Below are 18,911 nucleotides of genomic sequence, written 5' to 3'. Positions count from 1 at the left end.
CTGAACTGTGTTTGGATTTTGAGCTTCCATAGTTTCTTTTGCGTGATACCCACAGGATATATGTTATTCCTTGGTGGGCCTAAATTGTTTCTGTCATCTTAGATTACTGGGCCACATGGATGCGAAGGCTGTGCTTCCCTGATACTTGCCTGACCCTGGGCACTAGCATGGAAGTGTGCATGTTGCCAGCATGGGCTTTCCATTTCAGTGAGAAGTGCCGTGCTCCTGCCTGGTGTGACCGGATCCTGTGGAAAGGGAAGAACATCACTCAGCTGAGTTACCAGAGCCACATGGCCTTGAAGACCAGTGACCACAAGCCTGTCAGCTCAGAGTTTGACATTGGGGTAGGTGGGCAGCTGGTACCTGTTGTAATCCTGGGAACAGGTTTTCACACATTACTTTTTGTCTTTTTGACCTCCTCCTCTGCCCTTGAATGTGAGGAAGCTCCTTTTAAAAAGTATTTGTTTAGTGCTGGGCATGGTGTTGTGCACCTGTAATCTCAGCACTTGGGAGGCTGAGGCAGGAGGATCATTGTGAGTTTGAGGCCAGCCTGGGCTACATAGTGAGTTCAAGGCCATCCTGAACCACATAATGAGACCTTGTCTCAAAAAACCAAAAAAAAAAGTTTGTTTAAGTTAATTAATTTTAAAATTCATTGCCTCCAACAATTAGATGGTAACAATAGTAGCCATCATTTTGTTATTGTAGTTTAGGTTGCTGGGGATTTTTTTCTCCCCATCATTTATTATTTTTATTTTATCCCCATCATTTATTGAGTATTGTATTAGTTGGAATTCTTCTGGGAGACAGAACCCATAGATCTATAGAAAGAGATTTATTTAGGTATTGATTCTCATGATTGTGGGGGTTGGCAGGTCCAAAATTTGCAAATGATACTAGCAGGATAGAAATGCCAGGAGTTCAAAGGCATCCTGGAGGCAGAATTCCTTCTATAGTTTAAACATAATTAGTAAGTCTTTTGATATACATTTGTATACTCATACGTGGAAGTTCCTGTTTGTTTTCTAGACTGTTGTCTTTTCAGAGGCTATAGGTAGGGGGCTGGGGATTTAGCTCAGCGGCGCAGCGCCTGCCTGGCAAGCGCAAGGTTGTGAGTTTGATTCCTGGTTCCGGAAAAAAACCAAAAAAAAAAACAAAACAGAGGCTATAGGTAGAGGCATATCAAGAACTATGAGGATGTGGGTAGTTTGAGAAAGGCTAATGAATGTTATAATTAAAGTTTTTTTGAAAATAGGAAATGTTTGTAAGTCAAAATACAGAAAGTAGAGCCTGGATTGTGTGAAAAAGCTTGGAAATGCTGCTTTAAATCAAAGCCCTAAAAACATTTCTTACTGCTGACCTGTGGGTGGCAGCAAGCAGAACAGCTGAGCGCCTGGCATCTTTCTGCTAGGGCCTAAGGCTGACAGAACCAGCAGCTCGTTCTTTCTGTATCTTGTTTCTGTTGGTCAGGAAGCAGGTGCCTTTACCGAAGCGGAGGACCCTCCAAGCCTCTTGTTAATTGGGTTCTCTATTAGTTAATTAAATGTATTTAGCCTTCATTTTCTGCATTGCTGTCATCTGTTATTTCCAACACCATTAACGTGCTTAATATTGAGAAAGAGGAAATAGGCAGAAACCTCAGAGTCAGTTTCTGCTGTTTTCTGTCCCAGGTGAAAGTCGTCAATGATGAGCTCTACAGGAAGACTTTGGAGGAAATTGTTCGCTCCCTCGATAAGATGGAAAATGCCAACATTCCTTCTGTGTCTCTCTCCAAGCGAGAGGTAGGGAGACATGTCAAGAATATTACCTTGGGCTCTTCTCTTCCTAGAACTTAAGTGTCCCTCATTTACTAGAGCTCAGAATAATTTGTCATGTTATTGGACTCTTGTTTTCTTGACAGGCTGCTTCTTGATAAAGTGAGGATGATGGTAGCGGAAGACAGGGTTCTTGGCTTAGATTACATTCATGACCTCATCTTCTAAACCAGAAGATAATCTGTTTTGTTTTGTTTGTCTTTTTGAGACAAGATCTTGCTATGCGGTTCACGCTGGCCTTGAGCTCACTTTGTAGCCCAGCCTGGTCTCAAACTCAAAATGATCCTCAGCCTCCTGAGTGCTGGCATTACAGGCCTGTGCCACCATGCCCAGCTACCAGAAGATAATCTGAAAGGTGCTTTGTTTGATTTACCATAACAGGTGTATATTTTCCTCAGTGGGTTTATCTTCCTACTATGAGATTAAGTTAATTGTGAATTTCTTGGATCCACATGAGTTGATGGAAGAGAAAACAATAGAGAAAAGTGATGGGCCAGTTAGAGCTAAGGTTTTTCATGGGAGAGCCACAGCAGAGGTCATTCAAAGTTGACAACAGCACACAGTCAATCAAATGGAGGTTTATGGTAAAGACACTTTTAATCCCTAGCTGTCCAGCTACTTGCCAGGGTGAACTTGTTCCTCATGTTGAGGGATGGAATTTGTGAGGGGCATTTTGAAAATGGCTTTTGGGTATAAATGATATAAATTTTAATTCTTTCAGGAAATATACATATAAAAACAACTTGAGTTTTTGGAGTTTGGGGGTTTTTGGTTTAAACACAGAGAACTGGCTGTGTCATCCAGGTACATACCCGAGGAAGAAACATTTCGAAGAGATGGTCCTTCATTTTCTTCCCAGGGCAAGTTGGGGTGGCTGGGCACGTGGTCCAGGAGAGGACAGTGGTTCTGACTGGCGCTGGGCTTGTTCCCAGTTCTGTTTCCAGGATGTGAAGTACATGCAATTGCAAGTGGAGTCCTTTACAATTCACAATGGGCAAGTACCCTGTCAGTTTGAATTCATCAACAAGCCCGATGAAGAGTCTTACTGTAAGCAGTGGCTGAGGGCCAACCCCAGTAAAGGGTTCCTCCTGCCAGGTGAGGCCTCTGTTCCTGGATTCCTGGTTTCTGGCTTGGGGACCCTGTTTTGGCTGTTTTCATAAAATAAGCCTTTGCTTCTGATTGTTTTGTTTTCTGCTTGAAACTTCTTTTTAAAGCCCTCTGACGAACCCATTCATAAATAAAATATAAAATAGTGAGGAACATATGTTGAATTTCAAAACTGTTTTCAATCATTTGTATGTTTCATAATTTCACAGAAAGAGAAAACATAAGATTAATGTAAAGCAGATGCTGCTATTAAAGGAGTCATTTTCACTGTTTGTCTTACTATGATCAACTCCCAGTTACGTGCTCTTGTAGAGAAAGATAATTGAGTGGTAATTAAGAAATTGTATCTGGCCGTGGAATGTACTGTCTGCATCTTTCCCCTGACTTCTCCTTTGCACTCTGTGAGGTATGGTGTGGCAGGATTAGTGTGTTTTATGGACAATTTACAGGTGGATAATTGTGTTCTATTTCTGCTGGATCAGGGATTTTCAGCTTACCTGCCTCAGGAAAGGTTCTTTGATCCATGCCTTTTTTTTTTTTGTACCAGGAATCGAGCTCAGGACCTTGCTCTTGCCAGGCAGGTGCTTACGCCACTGATCTATATCCCCGGCCCCATGCCTTCTTATTGTTAATACTTTTAGCTTGAGCTATGGTACTTAGCTATGCTTGAATTTTTTAAATATTTGCCTATTCAGATGCTTTTGTTTTCATAGTCCCTGTTGGACTATGAACTCCTTATTCTTGTGTCTCCCGAGCTCATGGATACTCCTGGGTTGATAGCCTTTATTTCCTCTTCCTAACACTTTGTGCTTTACCCTCTTCCCTCCTGTCTCCTTTGTCCCTTTTCTCTTGGCCTGTCCTTAGCCAACATTACTCTTTTTAAAACTTTTCTGCAGATTCTGACATTGAGATTGAATTGGAACTTTTTGTAAATAAGACCACAGCTACAAAACTCAACTCGGGTGAAGACAAAATTGAGGACATTCTGGTTTTGCACTTGGACAGGGGAAAGGATTACTTTTTGTCTGTGACTGGAAACTACCTGCCCAGCTGTTTCGGGTCTCCCATTCACACTTTGTGCTACATGAGGCAGCCAATCTTGGATCTACCACTTGAAACTATTAGTGAGCTGGTGAGTGACATGGAGACATGTGGAACCGAGTTGCAGCACAGCCAGTTGAACGAGCTGCTCCTGTGCCTACCTCCCTTGGAACTTAAGAATTCTTCAGCTGCTACCGCTTGCTTAGTATATCAGCCATGTACTGGTATGCCACAAGCCCACCCCCAAATTGAAACAGCATTGTTTCTCATGACTCTGTTGGTTTCTACTGTTGGTCTTCCCTAGGCTTACTCATGCCACTGTAATAAGGTAGCAGCTGTGATGACTGGAAGGTCCAAGGGCTGGAAGGTGACCTTCCTCACATGTCTTGGGGTTTTTTGGCTGTTCTCTGGGCTTTCAAAATTCAAGGGGCTTGTGCTGGACATGATAGCACACAACTGCAATCCCAGCACTCAGGAGGCTGAGACAGGAGGATCCCCTTTAATGTGAGGCTAGTCTGGGCTACATAGTGAGTTCAGGGCCAACCTGAACTATATAGTAAGGCCCTGTCTCAGAAAAGAAGAAAGATCACTCAGGCTTCTACAAGTGATGGCAAGAGCACAGAGCTGAAGGTGTAAGGCCACTTACGACATTTCTCTGAAGTTTGCACCATAGCACTTGTGCCGTATTTTATGGACCCTAGCACATTGTGAAGCAGCTCACATCCACAGGTGGGGAAAGACTCCATCTCTTGGTAGGAAAAGTTTCAGAATGTGGCCATGTTTTTTAGTCTTCCACAACTTGTGCATGTCTTAGACCCTTTGCCTTGTATAACAGAATATTATAGACTTAGAGCGTCATTTGTCACAGTTCTGGAAACTGGGAAGTCCATCATAAAGACATTTATACATGTGGTGTCTGGGAGCACATTTGGTTTTTAGAGAACCAGCTTCTCACTGCGTCTTCACACGGTAGAAAGGGTGAGGGAGTACTCTGGGGTCTCTTTTGTAAGAGCACTAATCCCATTCATGACTGCACAGCCCTCATGAGCAACCACCTCCCAGAGCCTCACATCCAGATACTCTGGCACTGGTGATCAGTATCTAGCATCCTGATCACCAGTTTGATGGGGGTGGGGAACATAAACATTCAATCTGCGTTTGATACATTAGAAAAACAAATCCCTGAACCCTAATACAATGAGAGTTCCCTGGCCCATGATATTATTGCTTTTAAAGTCACCACTTTGTAGGTTGTCATCCTAAACTAAATTCACTGAAAGCTTAAAAGCTCCAATGGAGACAATTCTAATACAGTGGAACTACTTTGAAGCAGATTTATGGTAGTACATGTGTGTCCCCCAATATATTTTCTTGTTTAGGGACTTTTGAATTATCCTTCCCATTATATAGATGAAAATAGAGGCCCAAATCAAGGAGAGTGATTTGTCACATGTTACGTGATGGGTTAATAGTGGACGTAGACCTTGAACTCAGATTTTTGGACTTCCAAGTCTGTTATTTCCTCATCAGACCACACCGTCTCTCAGGTTCTGACAGTGAAAGGCTGTATGCATGATTATTTTTCTAAGAAAATGGTGCATATTTCACCTGACTCATTCAAATTGCTTGCCATAACTCTTTCTCAGTTCTCAAAAGCCACCTTTTTTTTTTTTTTTTTTTTTAAACAGGGCTTCGCTATGCAGTTCAGGCTGTCCTGGAACTCACTATGTAATCCAGGCTAGCCTTGAACTCACAGTGATCCTCCTGCCTTACCCTCCTGAGTGCTAGGATTACAGACATGCACCACCACTCCTGGCCATAAAGTGACCTTTTGTTCCTGACTTGTACTATCTGATTTCATTTTGTCCATGTTTGGTTAGGGACACTGAAATTTTTCCCTTTTTCCATGGGTTTGCTGTCCCTAAGTTCCTTCAGTGGGTCAGCTTGTCTTGGTTTTCCTTTATTTTTAGACTCTGATGCCAATACAGAATGAAGATGGTGGGAGCCAGTTGGAGAGCCCTATGGAAATCCCCAAAGAGCTCTGGATGATGGTTGATTACCTGTACAGAAATGCTATCCAGCAGGTAGGTTGTGGTTAGGCAGTCAGGATGATTGAGACAGGCTGCCTGGAGAAAGAAAACCTTTTGCATAGAAAGCTTTTGCCTGAGGAATCTGTGGAAAGCTTTTCCCCCACCCCCCAGAGGGTCAGAGAGAGATTTTGTACCATGTTTCATAGCCCCGTGAGAGCCTGATATGGCATGCAGCCCTTGACTACCCCAAGGGAAGACACCCCTTCCAGCAGTGTGTTCCTTTCCTGGGTTCCTGGGGCCCCCCAGATAGAAAACCATCTGAAGGCCTCCAGGGATGTCCTCCTGCTCTCCTTTTCTTCTGGGAATGGGAGGGGCTGACTTGTTGAGAAGCCAGGTGGAGGGGAAGGACTTCATGGAACAACCAAGCTTCGTTTCTAGAGTGACTTAGGCAGGAGTCAGTTGTTGGTTTGACTGACTTGTTTACATATAGGTTCCACAGAGACCTGTATGAACTATAATCTCACAGCAACTTTATTTATTTATTTATTTATTTATTTTTGGCGGTGCTTGGGATTGAACCCAGGGTCTCACCCATGTTAGGCAAATGCTCTACCAGTGTGCTACAGCTCTAGCTCAGAATGTTCATTCTTATATTCTGGTTCAGTTTTTCCCCCTCACTCACTGGGTGTTGTAGCATAGCAAGCACTGTTCTAAGTGTTTTACTGCTTTGCCTCATTTAATTCTCACAGTAGCTCTCAGATGAGGAAACAGATGTTCAGAAATATAAATAACTTGGTCAACAATCCCAAGCCAGTGGTGGAACTTTGGCTATAGAAGTCACATTCTTTGTTTTGTTTTTTTTTTTGAGACAAAATCTCACTGTGCAGGATGGCCTTGAACTCACTATGTAGCTCAAGTTAGCCTCGAATTTGAGGCAATCTTCCTGCTTCCACTTCCCAGCTGCTGGGATTACAGGCATGTGCCACCACACCTAACAGAAGTCACATTCTTAAGTACTGTAATATTCTACCTTCTCTGTAGAGCTCCTTTCAGATAAAACTTTGGAGTAATATGTATATTATTAACAGTTAAATGGTATTAAGTTATGAAGCAAATGAATATATAGTATCCTAAAGGAAATAACTTTATTGCCATAATCCTACTTGTACAATGCTCTGAGATGACATTTTTAGTTTCCTCCATCTTATATATAGTATTTTCTCCCCCAAGTTAATCCCTCCGTAGTACTGCAGGATACATAGGTGTTCTTAAGTTTTCTCATGTTGTACTGGTTTTGTTTTGTTTTGTTTATTTGTTTTGTGTTTTTTTTCCCTCCTCTCCCTTGTTTTGTTTTTAATTTGTTTCTTTGGGTTGTTTTGTTTTGTTTTGTTTTTGAGACAGAGCCTCACTATGTAGCCCAGGCTGGCCTTGAACTTGAGGCAATCCTCTTGTCTTAGCCTCTTGAGTATAGGTGTGTGGCATCATGCTTGGCTTCTTATGTTGGATCTTGTCTTGTGTAGTGTGCTATACCCATAGGTTTTATCATAGATGCCTGAGAACTTACTGTAAAAACATGTCTGGGAAGACCCGAAGATGAATTAGGCATATCAGCCTGTCAGGGTGATTCAGAGGTCTCACTACATGATTCTCTTTTATACTCTGGTGATATTGATAGGTCAGGAAATAGTCGCTGATTTTCTGAAAAAGTAATTGTTTTATTACTTTCTTCCCTTTTGCAGGAAGATCTGTTTCAACAGCCAGGCCTGAGGTTGGAATTTGAACATATCAGGGACTGTTTGGATACTGGAATGATTGATAACCTCTGTATCCTTCAGGCGTTCAGCCAAGAGTGTGTGTGTGTCTGTGTGTCTGTGTGTCTGTGTGTTTGTGTGTATGAATATGAGTGAGAAAGGTGAGAAAAGGGAAGTAGTATTTTAAAGTACAAAGTCTGATACTGTGTTCCCAGTGATCATGTTTTTCCTGCTTGAAGTTTGCATAGAGAAGATTTTACAACTTTAAGCAACTAATATAGCAGGAGCTCAGGAAGGCCTGGCTCGTCTGACAGGCACTTTGAGATGTCAAGCTGGCGTCCTGGCTCTAAACAGAGAGCCTGACTGAGCAGGAGCACTTCTAGCATGTTCTTGCCCCCGGCCTTCTCCTAACCAGAGGCAGTGAGCCAGCATCACCTGTTCCTTAATGATGGGCCAACAGCTGCTAGCAATCATTCTGTAGCTGAAGCCTTGCTGCTTTTCCTGGAGAGTCTGCCGGAGCCTGTGATCTGTTACAGTGCCTACCATAGCTGCCTGGAGTGTTCTGGTAATTACACAGCGAGCAAACAGGTGAGAGGAGGCACTGAATGTCACTATGTATGTGGCTCTCCCTGGGCCCAGGAGGCCTGATGGAACAAATTGGTTACAGCTCCTTAAGTGCAGTGTCTTAGAAACTTAATACCATATCCTTCCTTCTCAAACCTGTTCTTCCTCTTGGGTTCCTTTTTCTTTTAATAGCATCACCCTTAACTCTAGTGACTCAGCCCTGAAAGCTGAGTCATTTCTCACTCTTCTCTCTCCTCGCTTCCCATACACCCAGACCCGGTGATCTGTCACCATCCTCTCCCCTCCATTCTCATTCTACGTACCTTGTTCAGTGCCCTGCATTTGGGTTCTACCTCTGCTGATATGTTTTGCAGATTGTCATCCAGTGGTGCATCCTAAAGTTCTTGTCATGTTGGTCAAAAACCATACTTGGCTCACCATTGTTACTTAATTACTTTCTTAAATATTCAGGATTTTCTTTGATTTAGCCTACTAATTTACTTACACAATACTTATACCTGACAGAATAGTATAGAAAACTTTCCAATAATAGAGGTTGCAGAATCTCACCCCAAATCCACTGAACCAGAATGTCTTTTGGAATCTATTTTGTGTAAGCTCCCAAGATGATAGTTGGGGTATCCATTGAAGTTCAGCCTTAAACATATTAAAAAGGTTATACTCTTATCAATATTGACTTCTTATATCTGTTCTGTCTCCTTACCTCACTGTTTACTTTCTTTAAACTTTTTTTTTTGTACTGGGAATTGAACTCAGGACCTTGTGCTTGCCAGGCAGGTGCTGTGCCACTGAGCTATATCCCCAGCTTTATTTTCTTTTATCTTTGCAGTCCAATGCTCTACCCCTGAGCTATACCCTTGTTTCTTTCATCTTTGAAATACTTTCTTTGCCCCAAATACCTTACCTTTATAGGACTCCCTTGCCTTATAGGTCCAGTTTTGTCTTATATCCAAGGCCCAACTAAAATGTCTTCTGTTTCCTAAGTTATCTTAGAACATAGAATGAGACATTTGACCTCTAAATTCATGTGCTATTTGGCTAGTGCTTCTCATGGTACCTATGTGAAGTAATGTTTTCTGTGTTTGATCTTACTCATGTTCATAGATTATGTACTCAGGTCCTGGAATGTAGGCAAACTGACAAATAATTGAATAAACAAATAGACAAACCCCAATTCTTTCTCTTTCAGGTCATTTTTACTCTCCCTACATTCCACAAAAATGTCTTCAACTACTTAATGGCATTTTTGCAAGAATTGCTGAAAAATTCAGCAAAAAATCATTTGGATGAGAATATTCTAGGTAAGCAGCCAGCTAGGTAAGTGTCTAGGAAAGCTTCTGTGTAAAATGCCTCACTATGAGAAAAGAGGTTGAGGAAGGTCCTGGATTCATTAGAGTAGAATTTATATTTTAAGCTCTGAGCAAAGTTTACATTCGAGTAATTTTTTGCGTTTTGTGTTTCAAAGCAGAAAATACTGCTCTTTGGTACCTGCTTCTCTGCTCCTAAAAACACAAGAATAAGTAATACTCTCTATTGCTGAATCATTTGTTTTCTTTTTTTCTCATACAGCAAGCATATTTGGCAGTTTATTGCTTCGAAACCCAGCTGGTCACCTAAAGCTTGAAATGACAGATAAGAAGAAGGCTCAAGAGTTTATTCACCAGTTCCTCTGCAACACACTCTGAACCTCTCCATCTCCCCCTTTGTTTTACTGGAGGCAACCAATTGCCAGCCCCACTGGTTTCAGCTCATGTGATGCCTTAAGATGATATGAACCCACCTGGAAGCAAGAGTGGCAGCTACCTGATTCCTGAACCGAGGCCTCCCCAACCCTGCCTTCAGTTAGAGTGCTCAGTGATGAATTGTGACGGCATGGGGGAAACCTACCATAATAAAAACTGACATTTGGTGTTCAACTTCTAGTTAACACAAATCTCCATTAATTCTTTATTACTTTACAAAATTTAGGTCAGGCATGGTGCTTGCCCATAATCCCAGCACTTGGGAGGCCGAGCCAGGAGGATCATGAATTCAGAGCCAACCTGGGCTACATAGCAAGTTCAAGGCCATTTGGAGTACATACTCTCAGAAAAACAAAAAAGGAAAACAAAAGTGACTGTACTTATGCACACTCAGCCTTGCTCCAGGGCAAGTTAATGACATCCCTGTAGCCTGGGCTGAGCTCTTGACGATCAGATATTTGAATAAACTTTGGAGTCCTAGAAGGAAAATGAGTTCGGACAGCAAGAATTCAGGTGTACTTCCTGGATAGACAAGCCCCAGCCACTGCTTAAGCTTCCATTGCTCAATCTGAGGACCTGCATACATGCATACGAAAACTCTACTCTCTTCCTCCTCAGATATGGCTCAATAACTCTGAAGCTGGTCACTCAGCTAGGGAGGGCAATACAGTGGCTTAAAGGTGAAAACACTGAGGAAATGCCTGTTCTGGTGAACGAGTGAGAACGTCTAGGCCATCAAATCGTCCAAACTGTATATTATGAATGTCCTCTCATATATGTAATATATTTTAATGATAAATGTATTTTTAACAGTGGTTGTTGTGTTTTTCTCTTAAGAGATGGCAGTCTTTGGCAGTTGGACGTCCGTGGTTTAAGCATTGAAACAGCTTATCAGGAGCCAGAGAGACAAATGCCTGGCAATCTGTTGGATAATAGTCACTAATTACATTTTCTAAGCAAGAGACGCTGGGCCATTGCATGAACCCCTAATCTAGTCTCCAGGGGTCTCTTAATATTATAGAGAAGCAGTTCATGGGAAAAACAGGCAGTGACTTCTGGGAGGGTCTAACAGCTAGATCTTTCAGGAACTTAGAAAAGATGGGAGCCTACTAAAGGTATGCATAAAAACGCTTTTTGGGCTCTAGCATGCCACTACTTGGTGTAGTTAGTGATTTAAGAGATGGACTGCCAGGATGAATGTGAAGTTAAAGGGAGTGACCAGTAGGTGGCGTGGACGGACTCGGGCGGGAGAATCCTCTGTAGGAGAGAAAAGTTGGAGCGACCAAGCTGGGCAGGTGTACAAGGAGAAAGGAAACGGCGTTTTATGAAGAAGGGAAGAGACGGCAGCGTTATCTGTGGCTGGGTCTGGAATGGTTCTAGCTGCCTTTTGAGTCCAGTGCTCTTTTCCTGGACCCTCCTGACTTGTTAACTTGGCTGAGTGATAAGGGACGCTGGCGCCGTAGGGGAAGGAGGGTAGGAACAGCCTCGCCCCTGGCGTGTCCGAGTCGGGAATCTGACGGCTAGCTGGCATCCTTTCCCTTACAGTCTTGGCGAAAACTGGGCTACGCTTTTTCGTATCTGTAGTCGGGAGTTGTACCCTCTCGAGCACGTCGGTGAAAATCAGACCGCTTCCCGGTACAGCCCGACCTCACCCGGCCAGCGACGGCTCACCCCACCCCGCCCCGCCCTGCGGCTCACCCCGCCCCTTCAGCTCGCCAATTGGACGATCGGGCTCAGCCCCCAGGCCACCAAAGCCAATCAGGAGCGCCAGAGGGAGGTGGAGTGGCTGTCTCCTCCTTCCTCCGGAAAGCGGAAGCGGAAGTGACGTTAGGGAAAGGTGGGGGCAATCATGGTGCCGCTGGGGAGGGGAGAAGCTGCTGCTGCCGCCGTTGCCGGGAGCCGCGGAGGTAAAAGGCAAAACTAGACTTGGCCTGGGTTGGGACTTCCCGTGGGGTGCGAGACTTAGACTCTCTCCTGAAGCAGTTTCCAATAGAGACCCTAGTCTGCTCTCTGTAGGGACCCCACCCCTCCTCCGTTTCCATGGGGATGGGTATCTAGCTCCCCCTTTCCTGTCTCCATGGAGACCCGGACCCTGCCCCTCTTCGTCCAACTGGTAGCCCCCTGGCCTATTTTAGGATTTTCCCATGTAGTCCTGGGCTGGGGGCCATTCTAGACGGATTCTTCTCCCCAGGCTCCTCAAGGGTGCTCCGTTCACACTCCTCGTTGGCCATCCTCAAACCTCCTGGTCGTGTTTGTTTCGGACAGTTGGTCTCCGCGTTGCCGCCGAATGTACCGGGGCAGCCCATTGGGCCTTCGGTACTCTTATCTCTCCTCTCAGAAGCAGCGAAATGTGCATCTGTAGGGTTGCGTAAGCCAGAGCAAGGGGTCGGGCCAGTTCCTCCCGGATTAGATCCCTTGTCCTGTCTCTGGTAACTACTGCTCTGTCTGGCCACCCCGCTACGTAAAGGCTCACTTTGAAACCCTGAGGCGCAGAGAAGGATAAAGTACAGAGCCAGACTGAAAACTAAAGATGATGTGTTAATTATTTTAAAGTTATATTCTGCTTGTCAGACCCACATTTGTAGAAGCTGTGTGTTCGCAGGTGACGGAGGAATCACTATTTCAGACCAGGAATACCTCCAATTTGGTATTTTCTCTAAGGGAGTGTGTGTCCCCAAGAGACTATGTTTTCGCAAGAGAATGTGTCTGTACGTCTTTCATTCATTTAGCTGAAATTTTGTGAACTGGCAAGTGTCAGTGTAGGAGCGTTTTCTCAGGCCAGAGAGCCCAGTGTACAAGCATACTTTCTGATCCATACCATGTAGTTTTATTTGTTCGTTTTTGTTTTGAGACCAGGTCTCACTATGTAGTTCAGCATGGCCTTGAACTCACTATGTATCCCAGGCTGGCCTTGAACTGTCAGCCATCCTCCTGCCTGAGTCTCCCAAGTTCCAGGCTTACAGGAATGCACGACTACGCCAGGCTACCATGTCATTTTAACAGATAGAAAATTAAATTAAAATTATCTTCATTAGATGTGCTTTATGGGATTAGCCCCTTCACCCAGAAGCTGAAACATCTGTTCTAGGATGGAGGGAAAGAATCCACACCCGTTCCTCTATTTGTCAGGCGTTGTGCTTTGCATACCCTGCTTTACTCCTCATCACAAATTTGAGAGAAAGAGGAGACATAGAAAAGTTACTTAAATAATAAAGGGCAAAGCCAGGATTAGTAGATGAATGACTTATGTCCAAAGCTATGTTTCTTCTATCACAGACTACACGAAACTGTGTACTGCCACATAGTGTGATATGAGTGGATTTGCCTTACTTTCAGACTTGCAGCAACTCAGCCTTGAAGCAACCACTGTTCTGTTTGTTGCTTTGTTCTCTTCAAGTATAGACAAGCACATTTAGAAGATCTTATGAACTGCTACTTTTCCTTAGATTTTTTTTTTGGGGGGGGAAAAAGCATTGTTTTTCCTTAAGATTGACTGATTGTATCAAAGTTAAATTTAAAAAATTATTGATGAATATTTTTTTCATTTGTTTTGTTCTGACGTTTTTTTTGAAATGAGGGAAAATGAGTGCTAAGGTTTGTGGGGAAGTGAGTGGGTCTTGTGGTGTGGTTCTCATTCTGGGTTTGTCTATTGCAGAAAGGTCATTACCTTTCCATTTCTCACAACTGGGCTGAGCACGACTGCATCATGGGGGAACACAGTCCAGACGACAACATCATCTTCTTTGAGGCAGAGGAAGATGACAAGATGCTCAGGTTTGTGGATACAAACGGACTGGTGCCTTCCTCATCTGGAACTGTTTATGATAGGACCACTGTCCTTATCGAGCAGGATCCTGGCACTTTGGAGGATGAAGATGATGACGGACAATGTGGAGAACACTTGCCTTTTCTAGTAGGGGGTGAAGAGGGCTTCCACCTAATAGATCAGGAAGCAATGTCCCAGGGTTATGTGCAACACATTATCTCACCTGATCAGATTCATTTGACTATAAACCCTGGTTCCACACCCATGCCAAGAAATATTGAAGGTGCAACTCTTACTCTGCAGTCGGAATGTCCAGAAACAAAACGTAAAGAAGTAAGTAAAGCAGCGGTTGGGCAGCCTGTTTTGGTTTAGGGGAAGTCCTTACACACGTCTTGTTGACAGTTTTAACCTGGTAGTAAGAGAGACCCTGGGGTTAGTGCCTACAGTGGTTTTGCTTGTCAATAGCACATACCCTTAATGTTTTGTTGTGTTTACTTTCTTAAACTTTTTGATTGTATGCCCATGTTGAAATTTAGGAGTATAAATGATCTTCAGTTTTCCTCAAATCATAAATAAAGTGGAAATTTCACAGAAGTAAATCCATGTATCTGATGCTGAAATAACTAAATTTGGCTTATCTAATAACAAAATAATTGGATTTAGCTTATCTCTAGGTTGTGTATAAATGATTTGTTTTGGAGATGAGTATCTACTGGAATATGCTTTATTAACTTAGTGAATGTTTAATGAATACTAAAACCTAGCCTTTTATAAGAAATTCAGGCAAGAGACATGATGCAAATGAATATAGGTTATCTGAAATAAGTTGTCATGTTCATGTTAGGGTAATGTGTAAGGTAATAATATATGTCAGGATGCTTTGAAAACTGTAAAATATTTTACAAATTGTACTGGTGATGATTAATGGAATACAAGCTACTTTTTAAAGGTAGTGCTAAACTTTAGGCTGGAATCTAATTAACTTTGTAAGTTAATTAGAATAAATAGGTCACTGGTAGTTAAAGTGCTGGGGGCTAAATGTAAGATATTACCAAACAGAAATAGGGTTAAGAAAATATTTTTCTTTTTTGCTGTAATTAAGGTATTAAAATTACACGTGGCTTATGTGTATAGCTTATTCATAGCATTTGGCTTTTCTTTTTCTAACCTTAGACTCAGAGCTAGAAAGAACCTTAGAGACACCATGTTGTCTCAACTCCCATCTCATGCAGGAATCTCTCTGCAGCATCCCTGATATTAGTTCACTGGCCTGTGCTTGAACATTTCTAGAATGACAAGAACATAGTCTTTCACAGTTTAGCCCAATATATCTGTTGGCCCCCTCTGATTGTTAGAAGACTTTCGCTTATATAGAGGCAAGATCAGCCTTCCTTCAGTGCTGCCCACTGGGTCTAGCTCTGTCTTCCTGAGTAGCCTTACTCCCATAGGACAGCCCGTCAGATATGTAAAGATCATGGGTTTACCTTTATGTCTGGTACAGATGGACCACCATCTCTGTGACAGACTGACTGCCTCTATTTAGTTAAATATCCCTCTGACAACATTTTTTTCCAGTCCCTTGATGGCTTTGTCATCTTTAATTGACTGAATTCCAGTCTTTTAAAGTCCTTTTAATATTCAGAGTTGAGCACAGTCTTGGAAGTGTGAGTCAGTTAGCACTATATACTGCTTATCTCTTAATCTGGACATTGTAATACAATTACTATGTAGTCTATATTTTATTAGCAACAACATTTTACTTTTAGCTTGTATTGGAAAGAGCTAGAATGGTGGTTCTCAATTAAGAATAATTTTGCCAGGGCTGGGGATTTAGCTCAGTGGCAAAGCGCCTGCCTGGCAAGTGCAAGGTCGTGAGTTCAGTTCCCGGTACCGGAGAAAAACCAAAAAAAAAAAGAATAATTTTGCCCCCCAGAAGATACTTGCTAATGTCTGGAGATATTTCTGATTGTCACCCTGGGGAGTTGCTACGGGAATCTAGTGGGTCGAGGCTAAAGATGGTGTTAAACATTTTACAGTGTACAGGATGGCCCCTACAACAGAGAATTATCTAGCCAAAATGTTAGCAGTGCTGTGGTTGAGAAATCCTGCCTCTCTTATTCTTTTGAATGCAGCTGTCAAGTCTTGTGCAACTGAGTGTGAAGACCTGTATTTAAGCCTTAAGAATACCCCCTTAGTAGGCTGAGGCAGGAGGAGTGTGAATTCCAGGCCAGCCTGGGCTACATAACGAGAACCTGTGTCAAAAAACAAAACAAAACACCGGCTTCAACCGCCTTGTACGGGTTTGTTTCAACTCAACAGACATTTATAAAGCAAGGTGTTGTTATGCTCTATGAGGCTGCAAATGACTTGGCAATTTGTAATACAGAAGTAGAAATATATTTATGAGAGTAATCATAACATTAGATGTAATGTGGCAAATGCAAAAGAGAGGTACAGATATCACAGTGGGAGCACAGAGAAGCTCACCTTTAGGATCAGGCAAGTCTTTATGGAAGAGGTAGCATTTGAGCTTTTTTAATGTTTTTGTTTTAAAGCACATATTTATAGTACTTGAGCTAGAATGTGTACAATTTAGGGGAAAAGCAAGGGTCCCTCCAAGAGATAGGAACTGCATGAACAAATACATGGAGGTAGAAAGCACAGGCAGTTTTCAGTGAGTAGCTAGTTATCCTGTTAGAACACTGTCAGAACACTTTTTATGTAAAGGGGTAAATAGTAAATATTCTACATTTTGCAGGCCATATGGCCTCTGTTGCAACTGCTCAGTTTTTCTATTATATCACAAAAGCAACTATAGATAGTATGTAAATGTATGAGCATGGCTGTGTTTTGATAAAACTTTATTTACAGAAACAGGCACTGTGCTGGATTTGGCCTAATGGCTGTAGTAACCCTTGGACTGGAACATAGGGAGTAGTAGGAGATAAGGATGGAAAGATAGCAGACATCCAAACTTGGAAGGCAGTGTGATAGCATGCTGAGGGTTTGAACTGAATCTGCAAATAGTGGGAAACCATTCTGGTGTATGAGCCAGGGAACCATGTGATTAGAGTGGAGTTTTAGACACGGTGCTCTAGGAGAAGTTGTTGCGTGGAGGTAAAAGAAGCTGGAGGCTAAGTGCCCAATGAGCGACACGTTCAAGGCCGAAGTGGCGTGTGCCTGTAATCCCAGGGCTTGGGAGACTTGACATGGGAGGATTGCAGTGAGGTTAAGGCCAGGCTGAGCTGCATAGTGAGACCCTGTCTCAAAACAAAAACCAAAAAGACGCATTCACTGTAGGTTTAGGGTTGCATTTAATTCTGATGAAGGAAAGAATCAAGAGCTTTCATAGATGTATGAGAAGAACTATAACATAAAATTTTGTATGTTATTAGAATTTGAGCCATGAGCTGGATGTGATTCAAATGTTTTGAATCATGTTGATTGAAAAGTTTCATCTGTTTCTCCAACCTCGTTGAATTTCTAATTGTGTCTTAGCACAGCTGACAGTTGGGGCTGGTGAAGAGTTAATTAGTTAAGAGTCATCTGTGGCCTCCATATTCTTATCACCCCCAGGCTTCATGCACGCTGAGGAGAAAGTGGCTAACTGCTCTACTCTCTACCTCCCACCCACTAAATAGTGCTTCCATTAGTAGGAATCAAGGCAGGAAGAGGGAAGAGTTTGGTGGGGAAAGTGATGATTTGGGTTGGAATGTACTGAATGTATAGTCCTTGAAGAAGAGTGACAAGAACAAGTTGAATGCCCACTGGAAACATGGGTCTCAATTCAAAGAAATGACGGGATTAGAACTGTGGATCCATGAAAGGACAGTAGTTTAAACTATAGACAGTTTACTCAAGGAAGAAATAAGAGTTTGTCTGAGAATTTAAGTTGAAAAGAGAAAGAGGAAGTAGAGAAGATTACAGAAGTCAAAGAAATGGATGGAACGCAGTCAATGCTGAGGGAAGAGTGAATATTTGTATATGACCCTGCAGGGGAGTTGAGCCAGGAAGTAGCCCCTGGCTCAGCCAGTGCACATCCTAAGAAGGCTCTCAGGAGGGACTGGAGACCCAAGTCTGAATGATGAAGAAATGGGTCATGAGGAAGCAGGAAGTGTCAAGTTTGTTTTTGTTTTGTTTTGGTTTTTGCTGTACTAAAGATTGAACCCAGGGCCTTCACAATGAACTATATCCCCAGTCCATTTTTATTTTTTCTTTTGAAACAGGGTCTCACTAAATTGTTAAATGGCCCAGGATGGGCTTGAACTTGGAAATTGGAGAAAGAGGGATGAGGCATTAGTTGCTCAGAGGGATTGATTTTTTTTTTTTTTTTTTTTGAGGCAGGGTTTCATTATGCATTTTAGGCTGGCCTTGAACTCACTATGTAGCACAGGGCTACCTCAACCTCCTGTGATCCTCCTGAGCCCCCAAGTGCTGGGATTACAAGCATGTGTTACCATGCCTGACGAGGATGGAATTTTTTTTTTTTTCAGGTAGGGTCTCGCTGTGTTGTTGGGGCTGGCCTTGAACTTGCAATGATCCTCCTGTCTCAGCCTCCCAAGTGTGGGATTACAGGCGTGTGTGTACCACCACATCCAGCAGTCTCTGAAATCTTGCCTAATGACCAGATATTCAGGAGCCTCTCCTTCCTGAAGCACGTCTTTCCTTAGCTTTTTATTTGATAGTGATTTTACTTTGGCATTTAATCCATCTGATTGGCCTAAAGAAACTGGTGTTGATGTCCATTTGATAACAGCTTCATGGGTTCTTGACCACCTTACTCCCCTCACTCCTTTTTTTTCTTTTCTTTCTTTCCTTTTTTCTTGGTTATACTGACATTGAACCCAGTATTGCACTGAGCTACATCCTCAGCCCACTTTTAAATTTTTGAGGCAGGGTCTCACTAAGTCACTTAGGCTAGCCTGGAAATTGTGATCTTCCTGCTTTGGTGTCTCCAGTGGGATTACAGGCGTGTGCTGCCATCCTCCCCACCCTGCCAATTTAGTTTTTTTCTTGCATCTCTATGCAAAGGGTTACTCTTGAAAACTCATATCATTTGTTTTTTTTTTTTTTTT

At 42.7% G+C, this 18,911-nt stretch overlaps 2 protein-coding genes across 5 annotated transcripts in view; both read left to right on the top strand.

Moving 5' to 3' along the window:
* Inpp5b (inositol polyphosphate-5-phosphatase, 75kDa) overlaps positions 1-10,885 on the top strand; it is a 53,663-nt gene extending 42,778 nt beyond the window's left edge. For 2 of the 3 annotated variants that reach the window (XM_005395221.2, XM_013519687.1), the window contains 9 exons: positions 209-344; positions 1,671-1,781; positions 2,747-2,909; positions 3,818-4,053; positions 5,933-6,046; positions 7,732-7,816; positions 8,204-8,331; positions 9,518-9,629; positions 9,898-10,885. In XM_005395221.2, coding sequence (XP_005395278.1) covers positions 209-344; positions 1,671-1,781; positions 2,747-2,909; positions 3,818-4,053; positions 5,933-6,046; positions 7,732-7,816; positions 8,204-8,331; positions 9,518-9,629; positions 9,898-10,013 — 1,201 coding nt within the window. In that variant the 3' untranslated portion in view covers positions 10,014-10,885. The remainder of the gene's footprint in view (positions 1-208; positions 345-1,670; positions 1,782-2,746; positions 2,910-3,817; positions 4,054-5,932; positions 6,047-7,731; positions 7,817-8,203; positions 8,332-9,517; positions 9,630-9,897) is intronic. The other variant, XM_005395223.2, reaches the window with a different exon arrangement.
* A 1,007-nt stretch (positions 10,886-11,892) lies between these two features.
* Mtf1 (metal-regulatory transcription factor 1) overlaps positions 11,893-18,911 on the top strand; it is a 47,385-nt gene continuing 40,366 nt past the window's right edge. For both annotated transcript variants that reach the window (XM_013519622.1, XM_013519621.1), the window contains exons 1-2: positions 11,893-11,977; positions 13,726-14,169. In XM_013519622.1, coding sequence (XP_013375076.1) covers positions 13,777-14,169 — 393 coding nt within the window. In that variant the 5' untranslated portion in view covers positions 11,893-11,977; positions 13,726-13,776. The remainder of the gene's footprint in view (positions 11,978-13,725; positions 14,170-18,911) is intronic.

This window comes from Chinchilla lanigera, unplaced genomic scaffold, assembly GCF_000276665.1.
Source record: "Chinchilla lanigera isolate Chin_1 unplaced genomic scaffold, ChiLan1.0 scaffold00051, whole genome shotgun sequence".
Classification (NCBI taxonomy): domain Eukaryota; kingdom Metazoa; phylum Chordata; class Mammalia; order Rodentia; family Chinchillidae; genus Chinchilla; species Chinchilla lanigera.
This window is presented reverse-complemented; position numbering and strand designations above follow the sequence as displayed.